The 18422-nt window shown below is 36.1% G+C and overlaps 1 protein-coding gene across 1 annotated transcript; it reads left to right on the top strand.

The window, feature by feature from the left end:
• Positions 1-355: 355 nt before the first annotated feature.
• On the top strand, positions 356-18211 carry Agps (alkyldihydroxyacetonephosphate synthase). The gene is made up of 11 exons (XM_089698452.1): positions 356-581; positions 3675-3761; positions 5534-5825; positions 6085-6270; positions 6631-6804; positions 7182-7298; positions 11590-11736; positions 15018-15284; positions 16079-16239; positions 16752-16873; positions 17233-18211. The coding sequence occupies exons 1-11, from the start codon at positions 415-417 to the stop codon at positions 17397-17399; spliced, it is 1887 nt and encodes a 628-aa protein (XP_089554578.1). The 5' UTR covers positions 356-414; the 3' UTR covers positions 17400-18211.
• Positions 18212-18422: the final 211 nt, after the last annotated feature.

The following is an 18422-nucleotide window of genomic DNA, read 5'->3' as shown; positions in this document are numbered from 1 at the left end:
CTTACGACTAAGTGTAAAAACGAGCACCTAATTAGTAGACACTTTCGAGTTTTTGAGATCAGAGTTTTATACATTTTATACTATATTTTTATATGAGTACATACTCAACAAAAGGTATAAATATTAGAAAATAATAAATTTCATTACACACATAGCCAAAGCTTTCTCTACACTGCCATCTGTTAAACATATCTTAAAACTTGACAATGAAAGCTTTGTATTTATTTCAACCTTTTGTCAATAGATGTCACTATTATCAAAGCAATTTATAGCTTTCCACCACTAGATGGCGCTAAAATAAATTGGTTCCCGTTATCGATGTTAGAGCCGCACATGCGCGGCGGACTGCGCGATTTACAAAATTCAGTCCAAATGTTATCCGACTCAAATCTATAATCGTCGCGTTTTGTGATAATGTCAGATGTGCACGAAACAAATAAAAATATGTCTGAAAATGTGGGTTTCATGAGGACAACAACAGAAGTGAGTTATAAAAACAAGAGTGCGTCTAAAAATGAAAGCGATAAGAAGAACACTTATGAGACCGCTATTAAAGTACAGAGTGTTATTCCCAGGAAAAGGTAAGAGGTTCCAGGTGTGAAAATATTTAAATTCGCACTGAATAATGGCACAGTTATGTCATTTCGCACAGAATTAGGAAGTAGGCGTCAATTAATTACAGGCCAGCGGCCGGTGTCCCGCTCCAGTTTTCTGGATATAATTAACGAGGCGTGCTACTAAAAATATACACAATATAATAGAAGCATAACATCCATCAATACTTAAAGGGAAACAATTAGCGAATCAATATAATATGAACCTTTTGCAATAAATGCAAGAAAATTAAAGAGCGTTCCTAAATATTTACAAACATTGGTATCTCTATGTTTGTCTATACTGAACTCAAAAACTACTGTATCAATTTTAATGATATTTTGCATATTGAGCATAATTAAGTCTCATTTGACATGTAAAATAGAGTGATAGAGTCTACTCTACCATATTATTGTAAGGTAATAAAGGGTGGTTGAAAAATAAAAGGCAATAAAAAATTTATAATTTATTTATTCATCCATAGAACAGAATAAAATATTACACGAATACATTATACATATACACATATATTTTAAAGTTAACCTACTAGAGTTTTCGATCGTTAGCGTCTCTAGCAACCCCATGTAAACTCGACGTTTTCTAGAGCTGATTATCGATTTTTAAACAAGTTAATTAAAATTTAATTATTCACAATCGTACGACATCATTTTTAATTGCAATGAAACTCAATTTACTGCTTTATACATCAAAGCTTTTTAACGTACCTAGACTTTTAAAACCGCGAATAAATTATTTGCAGTGACCTTTTTCAAAATATAATGATAGATACCTGAAAAAAGGGCTACTTATATCGAATCTAAGCTATGTTTTAGAAACCGTGATTTAAAAGTCTATATACAAACCGAGTTTAACACGTTCACTGCGGCACCTAAAATGCCAAACTTACCGTTGTTGCGGCATGTCTTCCATACTTCACATCGGCAAGTTCACCACTGTGCGTCATGAGCCATTTTTATCACATCGCACCTACTGACTTTGAAGGTTAATAATTTCATGAAATTTCAAGATATTTCAAAATTTTTTTTTTCGGATAATAGTATATATAGTCTTGTATATACCGCATAAATAGCTTTTAGTTTGACCCAATAGTTTAAAAGATATGAGGGAAAATGTAAACCCCTGTTTTTGTGAAAAATTATTTGCCATCCCGCACTGCGTTGATACGGCATGTTTACAGTAATAGCGATGGGAAACACTGTAAAATAAAACATCGATATCGATATAAATCAATTTTGTATATATTTCAGTCTGTTTGTTAACAGATAACGAGATCGTCGATACAAAAAAAAACACATATAAAACAAGGTACTTGATAGAGTACTATCAGGAAATTGTTCAGTAACTTTTGTTTTAATTTGTTCAGTAACTTTTGTTTTAATGTTTTATATAATTTTCACAACTGTCATCACATTTTTGCATTTATGCTACGAAATAAAAGAAAGTAAAAAAACTAAAGCCTCTGAGGTATCATTGTCATTTAAAAATTTGATAACGACGCGTGCGGTCCTGGTACATCACTATGCGAGATTGACACGCGGCGCGCTCGCAGTACAGTGCGGCATGAGGTGCTTGTCCATGGCAAAATATTTGACATGCCGCACACAAAAGAAACGGTTTATTTTCTATGCGTGTGTCCAATATTTTGCCATACGATTTTTAAACGAAATTGAGTCCTACTTCAAACTGTGATCACAAAAATATATTTGTCTCTTTTCTAGTCATCTATTAACATATAAAAAACCTCGCCGCACCACGGTGAAAACTGCGATTTTGGGCGCCGCACTGTGGTGTAGTCGCTGATGGCCCGATACTGGACATGCCGCAGTGAACGTGTTAAACCTATTTTAAATTTATGTTATTTTCTAAAAGTAAAACAAGCAGAAATAGATATCTGTGATTGTTCTATATAAATAAAATGTATCTCTCATCAGTTTGTTTCTGCGCACTCCGGCGTTTATTTTAATTCTAAATAATGGTGACTACGTCTATAGAACAATGTTTGTAAATATTTACAAAATGTTATCAGCTATATGCATCTGCGACTAATCTTTCATTTTCAATTGTGTGTACTAACTAGCTTCAACCCGCGGCTTTGTCCGTGTACCCGTATGACTGTATGAGTACATAAATGACAATATATGAGATTCTGTAAAACCCTATTGGATATTATAACAATTTAGATTTTATAGCAAGACATATTCGTCAACTATTATTGAATCAAACATAAAAATCTGTGCTACAGTTCATCCATCAAAAAAATTTGTTTTAGACATTCATTCAAAATAGGGAAAAAATTACATTTAATAATATGATGAAATTTAAATAGCACAGAATTAATATTTAAACCAATAATACTCTGTTCTACTACTTCCGTCAAACGTACTACATTCTACTAAAAATTGTATGAAACAAAAAAAAATCTATCTACTTACTATTAATTATATTATAATTTATCATACACTTATTCATCATCATCATTTAAATTCTATTAAATGTTTATCACAAAGGCGGGGTAAATGAAATAAACATTCCCAAAATTATGAATTGGCTTCTACGTTATCGGTCGATTATCTTATCGTTTAGTCACCTATTTTATAAAACTTGCACGCTCATAGTATTATCTTTTTAGGAAATATTTGTAATACGCACACACCTTCATAATTCATAATTATTCTTCTTATTGAATAACTATAGCTTCCGCCCACGACTTTGTACGTGCATCCCCGTTTTTTCCCGTTTCCGCAAGAATTTCGGGAAATCTTTTCTTAGCGGATGCCTACGTCCTAACATCTACCTGCATGCCAAATTTCAGCCCGATACGTCCAGCAGTTTGGGCTGTGCGTTGATAGATCACTATGTCAGTCACCTTTGAGTTTTATATATAGATCATTATAATTAAATATTAAGTAGAGTGGTTGTGGCTTAATGACTACAAAGTCCGATTGCAATTGAAAAGGCGCGAGTTAGAGTAAAACGAATTTCAATGGAATTTTATATGATCTACTTTTTAGCGCCTTGTTTTTGAATGAAAGCTTTTCATGCTTTTTTCATATTTTCAGACAAGATCTACTAAAATGGTACGGATGGGGCTACAAGGACTCCAAATTTCAGCTGATCGACAATGTGGCTACATTTACTGGGAATCGGTGAGCTTAAAAGTTTTCAGTGTAATCATGTAAAAAGTGCAAACATACAAACCTCCCGCTCTTGCTTCGCACGTTTGAAATGAATATTAATTAATACATAAGCAAATAGTGACAAACTGTATTTATTTGCATATAAGTGCGATTGTTGGGCACGTGTTCGCGAAACGGATGCGCCAATTGAGAGCAACCCACGGCTCAGCTCACTGGATCCAGCCGGCTAGAACTGAAAGGAATCTGGACTTTCTTATTTACTAAGTGATTTGATGTTCAAAAATGTAAAAACGACCATATAATACGAGTAGTTGATTGGTCTGCCCGTGAATTATTTATTATTCGACAGCATCAGTAAAAGAGAAATTTTATTATATTCGATGTATGAAATTGAAAGAAGAAAAGCTCTACTCGTTTCTTTATGAATAAATAAAATTGCATTGTCTCAAAATTTTTCTCCCTTTACGTCGCTAGTTTAGTTTTCTAGGTACCTATACAATTACGCTTATAAGAAGTCAATAGAAAATTAAACATAATATCAACTTTTGCAAAGATTCATAATAAAGATAGGTATGTCATAGTTTCACCTGAACTGTTTGCATTTAATGAACTAGTCAATAATCACACCAATGCTCTATACTAGTAAAATTTACGTATAATCGATCAGAAAAATATATTTGAAAAACCTTCACGATGCAGTGAAACAAACACCTTAGCTATTATCATCATCACTACATAGTATAAAACAAAGTCGCTTTCTCTGTCCCTATGTCCCTATCTATGTATGCTTAAATCTTTAAAACTACTACTACTTAGTATATAATTTATTATGTTTTAGACAAAGCGGGCGAAGCCGCGGGCGGAAAGCTAGTAATAAAATAATTTGATTGCACCGGCTTAAAGGATATACTCTTATCGATTACATTTTAATTTAGGTCGAAGTTAGATATCAGACTCAAGAAAATTGCTTGATGATTATTTGAATATTGATTGAAAGAAACAAGGTAAAGAAAATTCTTGCAAAAAGCTTGCAAATATGACCATAATTAGTGTAAAACAAAATCTATTATATTTCATTTTTTTTCATTAATGAAAATTTTTCAGGCTTGATACATTTGATAAGATTCAGTAGATACCTAATACGATAGCATATTTCACATCTATCGTCTTTCCTCACTTTCATATTTAAAAAAACATTGTTTTAGAAAAAATTGAGGTCTAGTATAAGATTTTTCATCGTAACCTACACACTACTTTAAATTTATCTCCATGCCCTGGTCTACGTGTACTAAGTGGGCCCTTGAACAATGATTAAAACGCATATAGCGCTTGTAAAAACAACACAGGTAACGCAGTGTGAGCACGTTTCGTAGGTAAGCTAATATCTAGAAGTCACAGAGCCTTCGTCAATAGCTAACACAAATAGTGTCGAGTGTCTGTATGTTTGACTTTTGAGATCGAAGGTTTTACCTTTGAGTGTCTGTAGGTATAAAGTTCTCGAAGTGCATTGTAAATCAATGATTTAATGTGACTCAGAGGAGTTTTAGTTAAATCTATTGTGTAAACACAGAGTGCTTACATGTATTATTTATATGGTAATAGATAACAATAAATAATGTCTAGGCCTAGAATAACACGCAACGCCATAGCATTATAAAAGTAATAATATTTTAGCTTTCTAGACTCCCTGACCGATTATCGAACACCAAAGATCAAACGCGTAACTTCTCCGTTCTATGCTCACACACAACAACACTATAACAAAGTCTGTCAATTTCCAGATACCTAATCGGTGGGAAAACGCTCCCCCACTTTGTGTCATGGGTGAAAGAGAAGTTCGATGTAGATATATCGAATCCGCCCAAAATACCCCCTGTACCCACTGCGTACCCCCCTAGTAAACTACCAGCTGCTATACGGGAGGAGCTGGAAGCCATAACTCTGGTTAGCGTTGAAGGTCTGGATAGACTGATCCGTGCTCATGGACAGACGCTAAATGACATGACGAAGTTGAGAGCCAACTCGTTCAAGAGGATACCTGATGCTGTGATATGGCCGCAGAATCATGAACAGGTAAGTAACTAGCTAGCATTTGCCTTGATAAAAAATACTCTAGGTCTTTTTAACTTATAATACTTAGTTAAAAATTTTAATAGAATGCATAATAACTCAGGCCCCGGAATCATAGGCGCCCCGATCGGGCCGTTCGGGGCTCAATGGGTTAAACAGTAGGTAATAATAATAGCTATATCTTGCTATCCGTCTGTCGTAAACATATCGGTCACATAACTTTGCAGGTGATGTCCATTCTCAAATAATCACACACTTGCAGGTGGTACAAATCGTACAGTGCGCAAACAGACACAAGTTCGTGCTGATCCCGTACGGGGGCGGCACGTCCGTGTCGGGCTCGGTCACGTGCCCGCAGCACGAGCCACGCCCCATAGTGGCGCTCGACACGTGCGATATGAACGCGATACTGTGGCTCGACAGCGACCAGCTGGTGGCCAGGGTGCAGGTGAGGGGACTGTAGTGATTGGTTATATCAATACAGGTCTTCCTAATGCCAATTTTTCATTATATTTGTACGTTTTTGTTTTTTGGGTTTGGATATTGACTTTTTTAAAATTTATTGAAAATATTAAAGACGCTTTTCTTGTTGGATCTTTGTCTTGTAAAAGACTTGGTCTTAATCGAAACAGAATATTATGTAGAGAGATATGACTGATGACAATATTGATATGGCACTCTACATAAATTATAAATGATCGCTTGCTTTAAATTGCAATGGCAAGCAAAACCCAGTTTACTTCCTAAGAACTCCGATCAAACAGAAAAAGACTTGAGCTTATGCCATCAACATTCACGATTGCTCCAGGCAGGCATAGTGGGCCAGGATCTAGAGCGGGAGATGCGTGCCCGCGGCTACACGGTGGGCCACGAGCCGGACTCGTACGAGTTCTCGACGCTCGGCGGCTGGGTGGCCACGCGGGCGAGCGGCATGAAGAAGAACACGTACGGCAATATTGAGGATCTGGTCGTGCAGACGAAGGTATTTATTATTTTGTTTACAGATTAACCGCTTTTATTGTAAGCGTAAGTTGAAAATTTTTAGATGACTAAAATTTTCTCGAAATTGCAAGTTTTTTTTTTTATGTTAAGTGCTTGGTAGGTTTAACGTGAAATTCGTATATCATTCATTTGCTTTATTCATTCATTTCGATTTTGCTCTACAATTTTTGTAACATACCTAAGTAGATAAAGAAAAAAATATTTGACAGAAAATTATATTCCAAACGGAAAATGTTCACATCTTTATACGTCCCTTTTCTTTTTATTTCCTTTAAATACCTTTTGGTGTTCCTAAATCCTATTCAGCCTTCTGATATACCGCATATTTAAATAAATAGATAAAAAATACACATTTAGATGGTAACCCCGAGCGGCGTGCTCGAGAAGAGTTGCTGCGTGCCGCGGATATCTTGTGGTCCGGAGTGGGAACATGTTGTACTCGGCTCGGAGGGATGCTTGGGGGTTGTCACTGAGGTAAGCGAGCAAAATCAAATAAAATTAAAACATTAAAAAAAAAGATTTTTGTGTTGTTCTTTTATTGTTGTGATTTTCGACTATTTTACACAAAATATAGTTAACCAATGAAAATAATATTTATGTCTGTTCAGTACTTTTCTATGTACCAATACGCCGTACAGTGAGTACATCTTAGATGTTCCTAGTGCAAATCTGAGTAAAATTTGTATTTTGTGTACATATGCAATGATTAACAAAGAATAGCGAACATGAATGTAATGTATGCGAAAGTGCTGTTAATTTTGAAATCAATATTTTTACAACGCAAAATTATATTTTTTACAGTTTTTTTTTTCACTTACATACCTAGTCTGTTAGTACATAATATGAAATTTGCGTAAAAGTCATATTTTGTGATATTTATAAAGAGGTATAATACACAATACTAGATGTTTTACCTGGATATACTGTAGCTAGGACAATTACACAGAACAACAAAAATGGCGGGATAATTATCTATCTGCGAGACATCTACACCAAGTCCATTTTACAATCGAACATAACTGACTCCGATAGTCTCCTCATTCAAATTAACACAAATACCGTTATACTAGGGCTATATCGTTCTCCTTCTTACTCAAACATAGACAGGTTCTTATTCTCTCTAGACGAAAACTTGCGTACATTAAGCAGATACCAAACAGTAATGGTTGCAGGGGATATTAATATCGACTTATGTAATCCGGCTCATAACAAACGAAACGATTACCTGAATGTCATGGCATCGCATGGGCTTGTTCCGGTCATAAACGCTCCGACTAGAGAGAAAGCGTGCTTGGATCACATATTTATTAAATCACCCTTTGGGCAATCTGGTGCTGTATACAAAAGCTCTATAACAGACCACGACATCGCTATTGCTGCAACCACAATCAATCATAAAGAGAGCTCCACTCCTCGTATCCGATGGAAATTTTTTATCGACGAGACAGCGGTTACTAATGATGTCAGTAATTTAACGTGGTCAAACGTACTTTCATGCAGCTATCTTAATACAGCAGTCACTATATTCACAACTTTAATACTAAACATCATTGATAAACACTCAAAAAAAGTTCACATAAGTCGTAATAAACTAAACATTAAACCCTGGATAACTCCGAATCTTATCAAATGCATAAAACGTAGAGATAAACTGCACAGTCTCACCAAAAAACATCCCTATGATGAAAATATGCGTCTCACTTACAAGAAATACAGAAATGTTTGTAACAAGCTTCTATTCACACTAAAGTCCGAGTACTATAGCAAGCAAATAGAGGACACCAAGCATAACCCAAAAAAACTCTGGAATACACTTAAATCTATCATACATCCTTCCGCACACAAAAATGACCCGATAAAACTAGCTAATGACACACACAACAACACACTAAATTCACTCAATCACTATTTCACGACAGTTGGCAAAAATCTCTCTAATACAATCTTAAACAGGCTCTCTGCAACAGAACAAACACTCACAAACAATCACTCACTGGCCACCCCGTCGATAAACTCTTTTTTCTTCCTCCCTACTGATGAATCCGAAGTCGACAAGTATCTCTCACAGATTAAATCTGATAGCTCGCCTGGTCCTGACGGCATTACGGCACGTTTATTGAAAAAAATAAGGCCTTTTATTGCTAAACCTCTTTCCCACATATTTAACCTGAGTTTAAGTTCAGGCTTATTCCCTGATTGCTGGAAAATTGCAGCCGTAACCCCCATTCATAAAGGGGGGCTAGTCGACATCCCTGAAAACTTCAGACCCATCGCGCTATTAAACATCTTATCGAAACTTCTTGAGAAGATAGTTAACAGAAGACTACTTAACTACCTAGATAAACAAAATCTTATTAGTGACAGGCAATTCGGATTCAGAAAGGGTAAATCGACGGAAGACGCTGCCATGCTGCTAACTAACTCAGTGGCCTCGCATATACAAAATGGCGAACAAGCTTTGGCGGTATTCATCGACCTAGCCAAAGCGTTCGATACCATATCGCCGAGTCTGCTCATAAAAAAGTTAGAATCAGTCGGAATAAGGGGCCTTGCGCTTGACTGGTTCTCTAGCTATTTGACTAACCGCAAACAATATGTAAAAATAGACGGGACAGCGAGTGAGGTCTTACCAATTAAATTTGGCGTACCGCAGGGCAGCATACTCGGTCCCACCTTATTTACCCTGTACATAAACGAAATAGTAAACTTACCCCTAAATAGTGCTCAAATAATATCCTACGCAGACGACACAGCCATTATATTCCATTCTAATGGTTGGGATGAGGTGTACAAACTCGCAGAATCTGGACTCCAAACTTTAGCTAAAGCTCTTGATAGAAATCTCCTAACTTTAAATATAAAAAAAACTAAATTAATTGCTTTTTCCAAAACACAGGCATCGAAACCAAATCAAAATCTCCAAGTTAAATTTCATACGTGCAATAATCCTGAATTAAACAACTGCGACCAAAACTGTACTATAGTGGAACGTGTAAAAACTATAAGATATCTCGGAATCATACTGGACGAAAACTTATCATTCAAATCTCACATTGAAACATTGTCTTCGCGAACTAGAAAACTCATTTATGTAATGAAAAAACTGCGAGATTGTACTCCTCTTCCAATTCTCACCTCCGTATTTCACGCGCTCTGTCAATCTATTCTGCAATATGGCATATCTGTTTGGGGGGGTGCAGGAATAACTAACTTCATCACTGTGGAGAGAGCGCAAAGAGCCGTCATAAAGGTGATGCTGAGAAAACCCTTCCGCTTCCCAACAGCTGACCTGTATAGCGAGTTCGCAGTCCTAAGGGTCAGGCAGCTCTTCGTTCTCAAGGCTGTGTTAACTACTCACAGAACCTTAAAAATAAGAAAGGACTTTAAAAAACTCACCTCAAGGCGTACATTCTCACTGCCATGTCCTCGTGCATCCTCCCTTTTAGCTAAACGATGTCCAAAATTTTTGTTTCCTCGGATATACAATAGTGTCAACAAACATTGTAACATAACACTACTATCGAATTACACATGCAAGAAGGTCATAAAGAAATGGTTACATACGCTGTCTTTTGAAGAAACCGAACAATTACTTAAAGGACCACTGAGCTGACACACACTATAACAAATAACAATATGCCTTCACTCACAAACAATGACACACAGACACAAACACGCACTCACTCACACACACACACACGTGAACACACACACACACACACGTTAACACACACACTCGTAAACACTATCACGAATACGCGTGCTGCAAACCGCAAAATAATGTACTTTGTTTTTCTTTTATTTTTTTATTAATTGTACTAACTTCCATTACATTAGATTATTTACCTACTTGTTAACTTTCTACTGTCCATAACATATGTATATAACCAAGAAGCGCAACTCAGGGTCCCAAGACACAAGTATTTCACTTAGTTTGGGACCCACTGTCGTACACTAATTGTAAATCATATAATGGACAAATAAATTTATTTCATTTTTTTTTTACATATAATTTGGAAAATCCAAAAGTGCACGCCTCATAATTTTTTTTAATAAATATTTATTAATTATTATTTTTGTTTATTTAATAACAATTAAACCACATCGAATCAGACCCTGAAAAATGAAAGGGTTCTATTCCTGAGCATACTCAAGCGTAAGAGAAAAAAAAAGACTCGATTAGTAAAGTATTTCGGTCGCTATCGTGTTAACAAGAAAAAGGATCCGCACATACAGACACACGGACGTCCAAGACAGAACTTTTTTAAACTGTTTTTTAACTAGTTTAAATAACAAAAATGACATCAAAAATATCATGAACGTTAAAAATAGTGTTTTTTCTTAATATGTGTGTGTATGTATTATCTTACAAGTGCAATGTATGATACATAAAGACATTTTAAGTTTGAAAAATCAGATGTTTTGCGCGAAGTGACAGTAGTACCCACCTCAACGCTTCGCTTATGAGGCGTGCAATATAATTATAGGATTGGCCGGTTGGCTTGGTTGGTACTGTTGGTAGTGACCCAGCCTTCCAAGTCACTGGTCGTGGGTTCGATTCCCACCCGGGGCAAATATTTCTGTGATGAACATAGATGTTTGCTCTGTGTCTGGGTGTTAATTATCTCTATATAAGTATTTATTAAAAATTATATATGTATGTTTATCAGCCATCTGGTTTCCATAACACAAGCGAAAGCTCAGAATGGGATCAGATCGTGCCGTGTGTGAAAATAGTCCCGAAATATTTATTTTTATATTATAGGTGACACTAAAAATCCGGCCCCTCCCCCCCGTGGTGCGCTACGGTTCCCTCGTGTTCCCCGGCTGGGAGGAGGGATTCCACTTCGAGAGGGAAGTCGCCAGGAGGCGCCTGCAGCCCTCCAGCATACGGCTCATGGATAATGAACAGGTTTGATCGAACTGCAGTTTAATTTAATGTCATAAACGAAAAATAAAAAAATGAATTAATACTATTTATAGCTTTTACTCTAATCCAAATTATAGTTCTATAGTAGAGCCATTTTAATAGGCAATATTTGACAGTTCAACAAAATTCAAATATAAAATACGTAACCTATAAATATATTATTTCGTAGAACTGCAAATTTGCTTAAATTTTTTCAATTACGATTACATATTTGTAATAAGAATGACCGATACAAGTAATTTTAAAATTAGATAATAGATTTACTGATAAACCATTCTAAACATAATAAACAATTTCTGATTTAAAGAACTGACGTCGGTACAATTTTGTTTCGATAAACCTTTTTTCTTTTTAAATACCAGAGACGTTACTCTAAAAATCGATATCTGACATCTAGAATCGAATGCATTGATTATATTTTGTGAATAAAAATCATCAAATAAATGTCTTGTGTTTTTTAATTATGTAGATACTTGTCTTTTGCTCCTTAAATTTACGAAAGAAAGTATATTACTGGGACAGGGATTCGCTTCGTGAATTTTAAAATTTACATGTGTTTCAAGTTCGATTGACAAATGTTTCAAGTCCGTACCGATTAATTCACTTTAATCGATGTTTTTAAGCAGGTTACCGCTCTTCGAAAAATGTTGCCTATTAAATTGGCTCGAATATAACTCTATAATTCTAACTCTTGCTCTAATGACTCTAATTATTCTAAATCGAACTCTATCTCCAACAAAAATTCCAAGTTCCAACTGAAACTACTATTGAATCACTTACTCAAATTCAGCAATGATTGCCAAACAAATTATTTGCTCTACCTATCTATAATTGAAACAAAAATTTAAATAACAATATATGTAGTAACAAAATTGTTTAAAATTGAAATTAAAATTTATGTTTAAGTGCAATGTGCAATATTATGCATTATATGCATATTGTTTTTATTCATGTTGATGTAAAAAAGAGCACTTTTAAATTAAAATCATATTATATGTACTTATGCATTTTTATATAATATAAGTGTTAAAAATTAAAATATTCTTCACGAAAATAACTAATGACATTGACAATAATTATTGAGGTCAAATTTATCTACATTTCCAAATGCTGCGGCCGGTTCCAGCCGCGAACAAAACCACGGGCAAAAGCTTATCATGCAGTCAATAGTTTTTTAGTTTTTTTTTTTTTACTTTTTCAAATTACCTACTGACTTACATGGGTCGAATTGAAATGTTCATGGAACAGCTTCCTGTCAAGTGTCAGTTATAAACAAAAAAGAAATCAATATTTTTTAAAAACAAATTTTAGTGTACTTTAAGGCCGGTTGCAGAGCTTGACCGACCATCAGTGCGTACGTCAGTCGCGCTTGTCATATGTATGGAAATTCATAAAACCGTTCATAGCTAGACCGACCATACGCACGCGTATTGTCATGCGCATTAGTGTCATAGTCATACAATTGTTGATGGGTATCGTCAGGACCGACGGTACGCACTGACGGTCGGTCAAGCTCTGCAACCAGCCTAATTACATGTATCTGTTACGGCTAAAGGTAGGTGAGAACATAAACTTAAGATTAGCCGGCTAAACTTAGGTTTATTTTCGACGAGGTGTTAATGTTAGTTTGTTCTATCTTTAGCCGGCTAAACTTAAGTGTAACCGCAGGCCCGTGGCTAAAAATGTCGGGGTGGGTAGATTTGGTTACTATAATACATGTAAGGAACAGGGCGAGTGTTTTCTGGCACTTCGCCGGCTGCTGCCGCAGCACGCTCGCTGCGCTCGCTCGGCTCGTGCGGGTCTTAAGAGTTCTAACCTAACCTAACCTAGCCACCAGCTTTCTGCCCTGAGTCGGGGTGGGTAGATTTGGTTACTATAATACATGTAAGGAACAGGGCGAGTGTTTTCTGGCACTGTGCGGGCCCCTCAAGCCCTCCACCGGCCCGGCGCTAACCAAATCTACCCACCCCGACATTTTTAGCCACGGGCCTGCGGTTACACTTAAGTTTAGCCGGCTAAAGATAGAACAAACTAACATTAACACCTCGTCGAAAATAAACCTAAGTTTAGCCGGCTAATCTTAAGTTTATGTTCTCACCTACCTTTAGCCGTGACATATCTTCCGTTTAGAAGGAACGCAATTGCTTGGAACAAGTAATTACAAACAATAAAAAAAAACCGATTTTTTTTATGAAGGCATATTTTTTCATTTGACCTAAAAACCGAATGACGCGTGTTCTGATACTAGATGTTTTTCTCATTATTTTTAACTAGTCAGCCAGCAGGGTTCGTTCATATAAAAATACTTTTGCTACATAATTTTGAAGAATATAATATTATGTATTTTAAATTTTTATTTAAAATAAAAAGCGATTGCCCGTAATTAATTAAATGAGTTGGTACCTGCATAATACTTTTCTAATTAATATTTAAAAATTAAAAAAAAATCACTCTCTTAGCAAGAAATAATCGAAGATATTATCAACAAAAAAGTTTAAACAATAAATATATGCATTATATCTTTAAGCGTACCTACCTAACGTTTTTTATTTTTGTTTATTTATTTGATTTATTTCAGGTAATTGCAATATCCATATAATTGTTAGCTGCTATGTTACAACTTTTCACAATTTCTTAAGATCATAATGAACATGTGTATCAAAATTTTTAGTATGAAATAAAAACACATAATATCGCAAAACATAGTTCTTGTTGTTAGATTTTTTAGATAAAAGTTATAATTTATTTGATAGATGCATAGTTAAATCACCGGAGCGTTTCTTAGTTACATATATATGTACACATTACATGATGTAATCATGTAATGTTTCCTATAATTAATTGCCCTTCAAAATTTTTTTATATTTTTGACCACTTTTATAGACCGCGTAGACGTCATCATTTATGAATACGCGTGGAAAATCAAGCTCATGTGTTATTCTTATGTGTAACACATATTAAATATTATTGTAGTTTCATCCAAATACATCCATTAGTTTTCACGTAAAAAAAGTAACAAATATCCATTTAACAAAACAATATTTTAATGTTGTAATTTTCATGCATGGTGGCAAAGAAATGATTCTAATTCTGATTATGATTCCATATCTATTACAAATGTGCATTGGCGATTAAGTATTGCAACCAGGCAGTAACCTCACTTTGTTACTAATAAAATGAGTCCTGGTACTTAGCTAAATGAATAAAATATTATTAATATTATTCATTTGATGATTTGAACAACATCAAAAATACCATTTCAGTTTAGATTCGGGCACGCGTTAAAAACGGAACAGTCCTGGGGCGGGGTGCTCCTCGAAGGGCTCAAGAAGCTGTACATCACAAAGATCAAGGGTTTCGACCCCCTGAAGCTCTGCGTGGTGACGCTGCTCCTGGAGGGCGCTGCTGAGGAGGTGGCTGAACGGGAGGCGGTGCTGAACAGCATAGCGGCCAAGTATGGGGGCATCCCGGGGGGTGCGAAGAACGGCGAGATTGGGTACACGTTCACGTTCGTGATCGCGTATATTAGGGTGAGTTTGGGGTTTTAATGTAATTTTAATTATAATTTAATAATATAAAATTGGTATTACATTGGTGTTTTAAGTTTAATGGTATTGGGTGTAGAATAAAAACGCCTTCGTCACAATTAATATTTTATTATTCCTTCACTTGGTAATTTTCACAAGAAATCACAAGGCACGGCTACGGCACTTATTGACCGCACTGGTCGGCTATTGAAGATCAATTGGAGCCAATTGTCTCTTCAAAAAATGTAAGCGATCGACTGACAACTAACCGACTGGAGGGGAGGTTATAAATAACAGACAACCTAGTCTATGGAAATGTACTAATGATTTTAAAATTTTTAACACTTTTATTGTAGTTAGTTACTCATTGTTTACTATTTATAGCTTGAAGCAAATTAAAAATTGGTTGTTTGTAAAGTCGGTTTACTGGCGATAGTTAAACGTGACAACGTCCGGTTGTGCTTCTTTGTCGCTCGTTCCGCGCTCTCGCTTGCACTTCAAGCCTTACATGGAACGCCTCAGAGCGAGGTAACGCCGCATGAGTCATGTTTTTTCATGCGTGCAGCCGGCTCTATAGAATTATAAGACGTTCTCACGTCAAAAAAAAAGACGTGTGGCACTCGGGGACTGCCGCGGTAAAGCTATTGCATGCTATGCCTTCAAGCCACACCTCCGTACCCGTCGGAGTGGGGAGCGTGAGGTTTTTTTCGTTACGGAATTTCTCGATTCGGTCCCCGCGCTCAAGGCCCGCGATAGAAGCTATGCAATAGCTTAAAAATCCATTTATTAATTTCCAGGACCTAGCGCTCGAGTACGACATAGTGGCGGAGTCTTTCGAGACGTCTGTCCCTTGGGAGCGAGCGCTCGCCCTGTGCGCGGCGACCAAGCGGCGCGTAACGGCCGAGTGCCGCCGGCACGGGGTGCAGCGGTATCTGATCTCGTGCCGGCTGACACAGACGTGAGTGCCACACACACACACACACACACACACGCACATATGCATAGGCTCACTAAAGTACACACACATAATATTATAAAAAAACTTGAGCGATGTCAAGGGACTCCCGGATGGAACGAAGTGTTAAGTTAGAGAGAGACAGACAGAGAACCACGCGCACGCCGCACGGTTTACAACTCTAGCAATTAAAAGTGTCGTGACAAATTTTCGTAAGAATTTTTTCCGTTTTTTCCGTAAATTTTCCGTAAATTTTTTCCTTCACAACGCCCGATAAGGAACTTCGTTCCAATAATAGCAAATGCACGCACGCACACAGTGCGTAGGTAATTAATGAGGCTGAAAAAAGGTCTGTACACACATGTACACGTCTCACACTGACACACACATACACACACGTCTGTACCACGCAAACTTTTGGTCACACACACATGACACAGTTCTCCTAGATTCCATTCAATTCAATATCACTTTAGAAGTATTTTTTCGTGAACTCCTATATAATCTAATTACAGGTACGACGCCGGGTGCTGCATATACTTCTACTTCGGGTTCCGTAGCGCCGGTTGCGTGGACCCGCTGCGCACGTACGAGGAGATCGAGGATGCTGCGCGGGACGAGATCATTGCGAACGGGGGTGAGTGCACACACACATACAAACAGTCACACGATTGATACACACACACACATACACAGAAAGAGGCAAACGCACACGCATATTATGTACACACACGTTCACTCGCATGAAAAAAAAGGCACACACAAAAGCTAATAAAATATCTTCCAAAATTATTAATATCTAAACAAGTGCAACTGACGAAATATTTTCCTCTTATGACTATTGGCTTTTGTATGACTATTGTATACGTAGTATATTATTATTATTATTCTGTGCTATTGGTTATAATATTTACAAATTATTTATTGAAGTATATTGTGTAATTTTATGTATTCAATATATATTTTTGTCAATTGAATTATATTCCTTATTTCCAGGTTCAATATCCCACCACCACGGCGTGGGCAAGTTACGGCAGCGTTGGTACGAGCCGACGGTCAGCGAGCCCGGCGCCAGGTTACTGAAAGCGGCCAAGCGCGAGTTGGATCCGAATAATGTGTTCGCGCTTGGCAATATGGCTCTTGGAGTTGCTAGCAAGCTATAGGGCGCTGTCAAACCTAAATAATTCTTTGAAGAGAAACTTCTTTATCGGGGTTGGAAAAAAAATTAGTGTAACATTTTTTCGTTACGCGTGACATTTTTCCGTTACGCGCCATCTTTTTCTTATCCCTACCACGCGTGATTCGACGTATCTCTGTAAAGTTGAATATAGTAAATTATTTTTTGAAAAATAAGGTCATAAAGAAGTTTCACTTCTTACGTGTGTACAATAGTACACGCACACATTTTTTTTTGTTGGTTACTTTATGTAAATTTCGTTCGTTAATTTTTGCCGTAATATTTCCTAGATAAACAGCGATTGTTTTTGAAATACATTTTTTTTTTGTAAGGTAAAACAAATTGTAGTGCCTTTAGAATAAGTGAATTTGCGAATTGTGACTGTACTGCACTGCTTTACATTGTATAAATCTGTAGGCGTTTGATATACTGTTTTAAATTTTTAATTTATGTCATATTCGCAATTTTGGTTGAGGAAATTTGGTGATGTGTCTTGCAGGTTTTAGGATTCATTCTGGGTTGAAGTGAATTTGTATATGGACAACGGTTAACATAAGGTTTTCAAGGACACATAAGGATATTCATTTAGAAATAATTTATATTTAATAATTATATTATTTGTAAATTTTCATTTATATAAAAGCACCACAGAATATACTTTTTTGTTAAATTAATCGAAATTTTAACATTGATATTATGATGCATTTTAATACCAAAAAAGCAATTGCTCAAAGGCAAATTAACAATTTTGATAATAAAACATTCCATTTCCTATGGAAATATTAGCAATAATTTGTAAATAACGATGTAGTTTTAAGTGTATGTCAATAAAATTTGTTTAAAGTTCTTACACTGAGTTTTTATTTACAAGATTCAGTTATTAGTACATACTTATAGGTATACGTTATTGTTCTCGTTCTCTGATTTTAAACTTTGGTGATTTAGTTGGTAACTTGAAATTATGAATATAGAAGACCTATTGCACTATGATTTCAACATCAATAATTTC

Source organism: Colias philodice, chromosome 8 (assembly GCF_061535455.1).
Source record: "Colias philodice isolate Cphi_HAF_F1 chromosome 8, ilColPhil1 Martin Lab GWU primary, whole genome shotgun sequence".
Lineage (NCBI taxonomy): Eukaryota > Metazoa > Arthropoda > Insecta > Lepidoptera > Pieridae > Colias > Colias philodice.
This window is presented reverse-complemented; position numbering and strand designations above follow the sequence as displayed.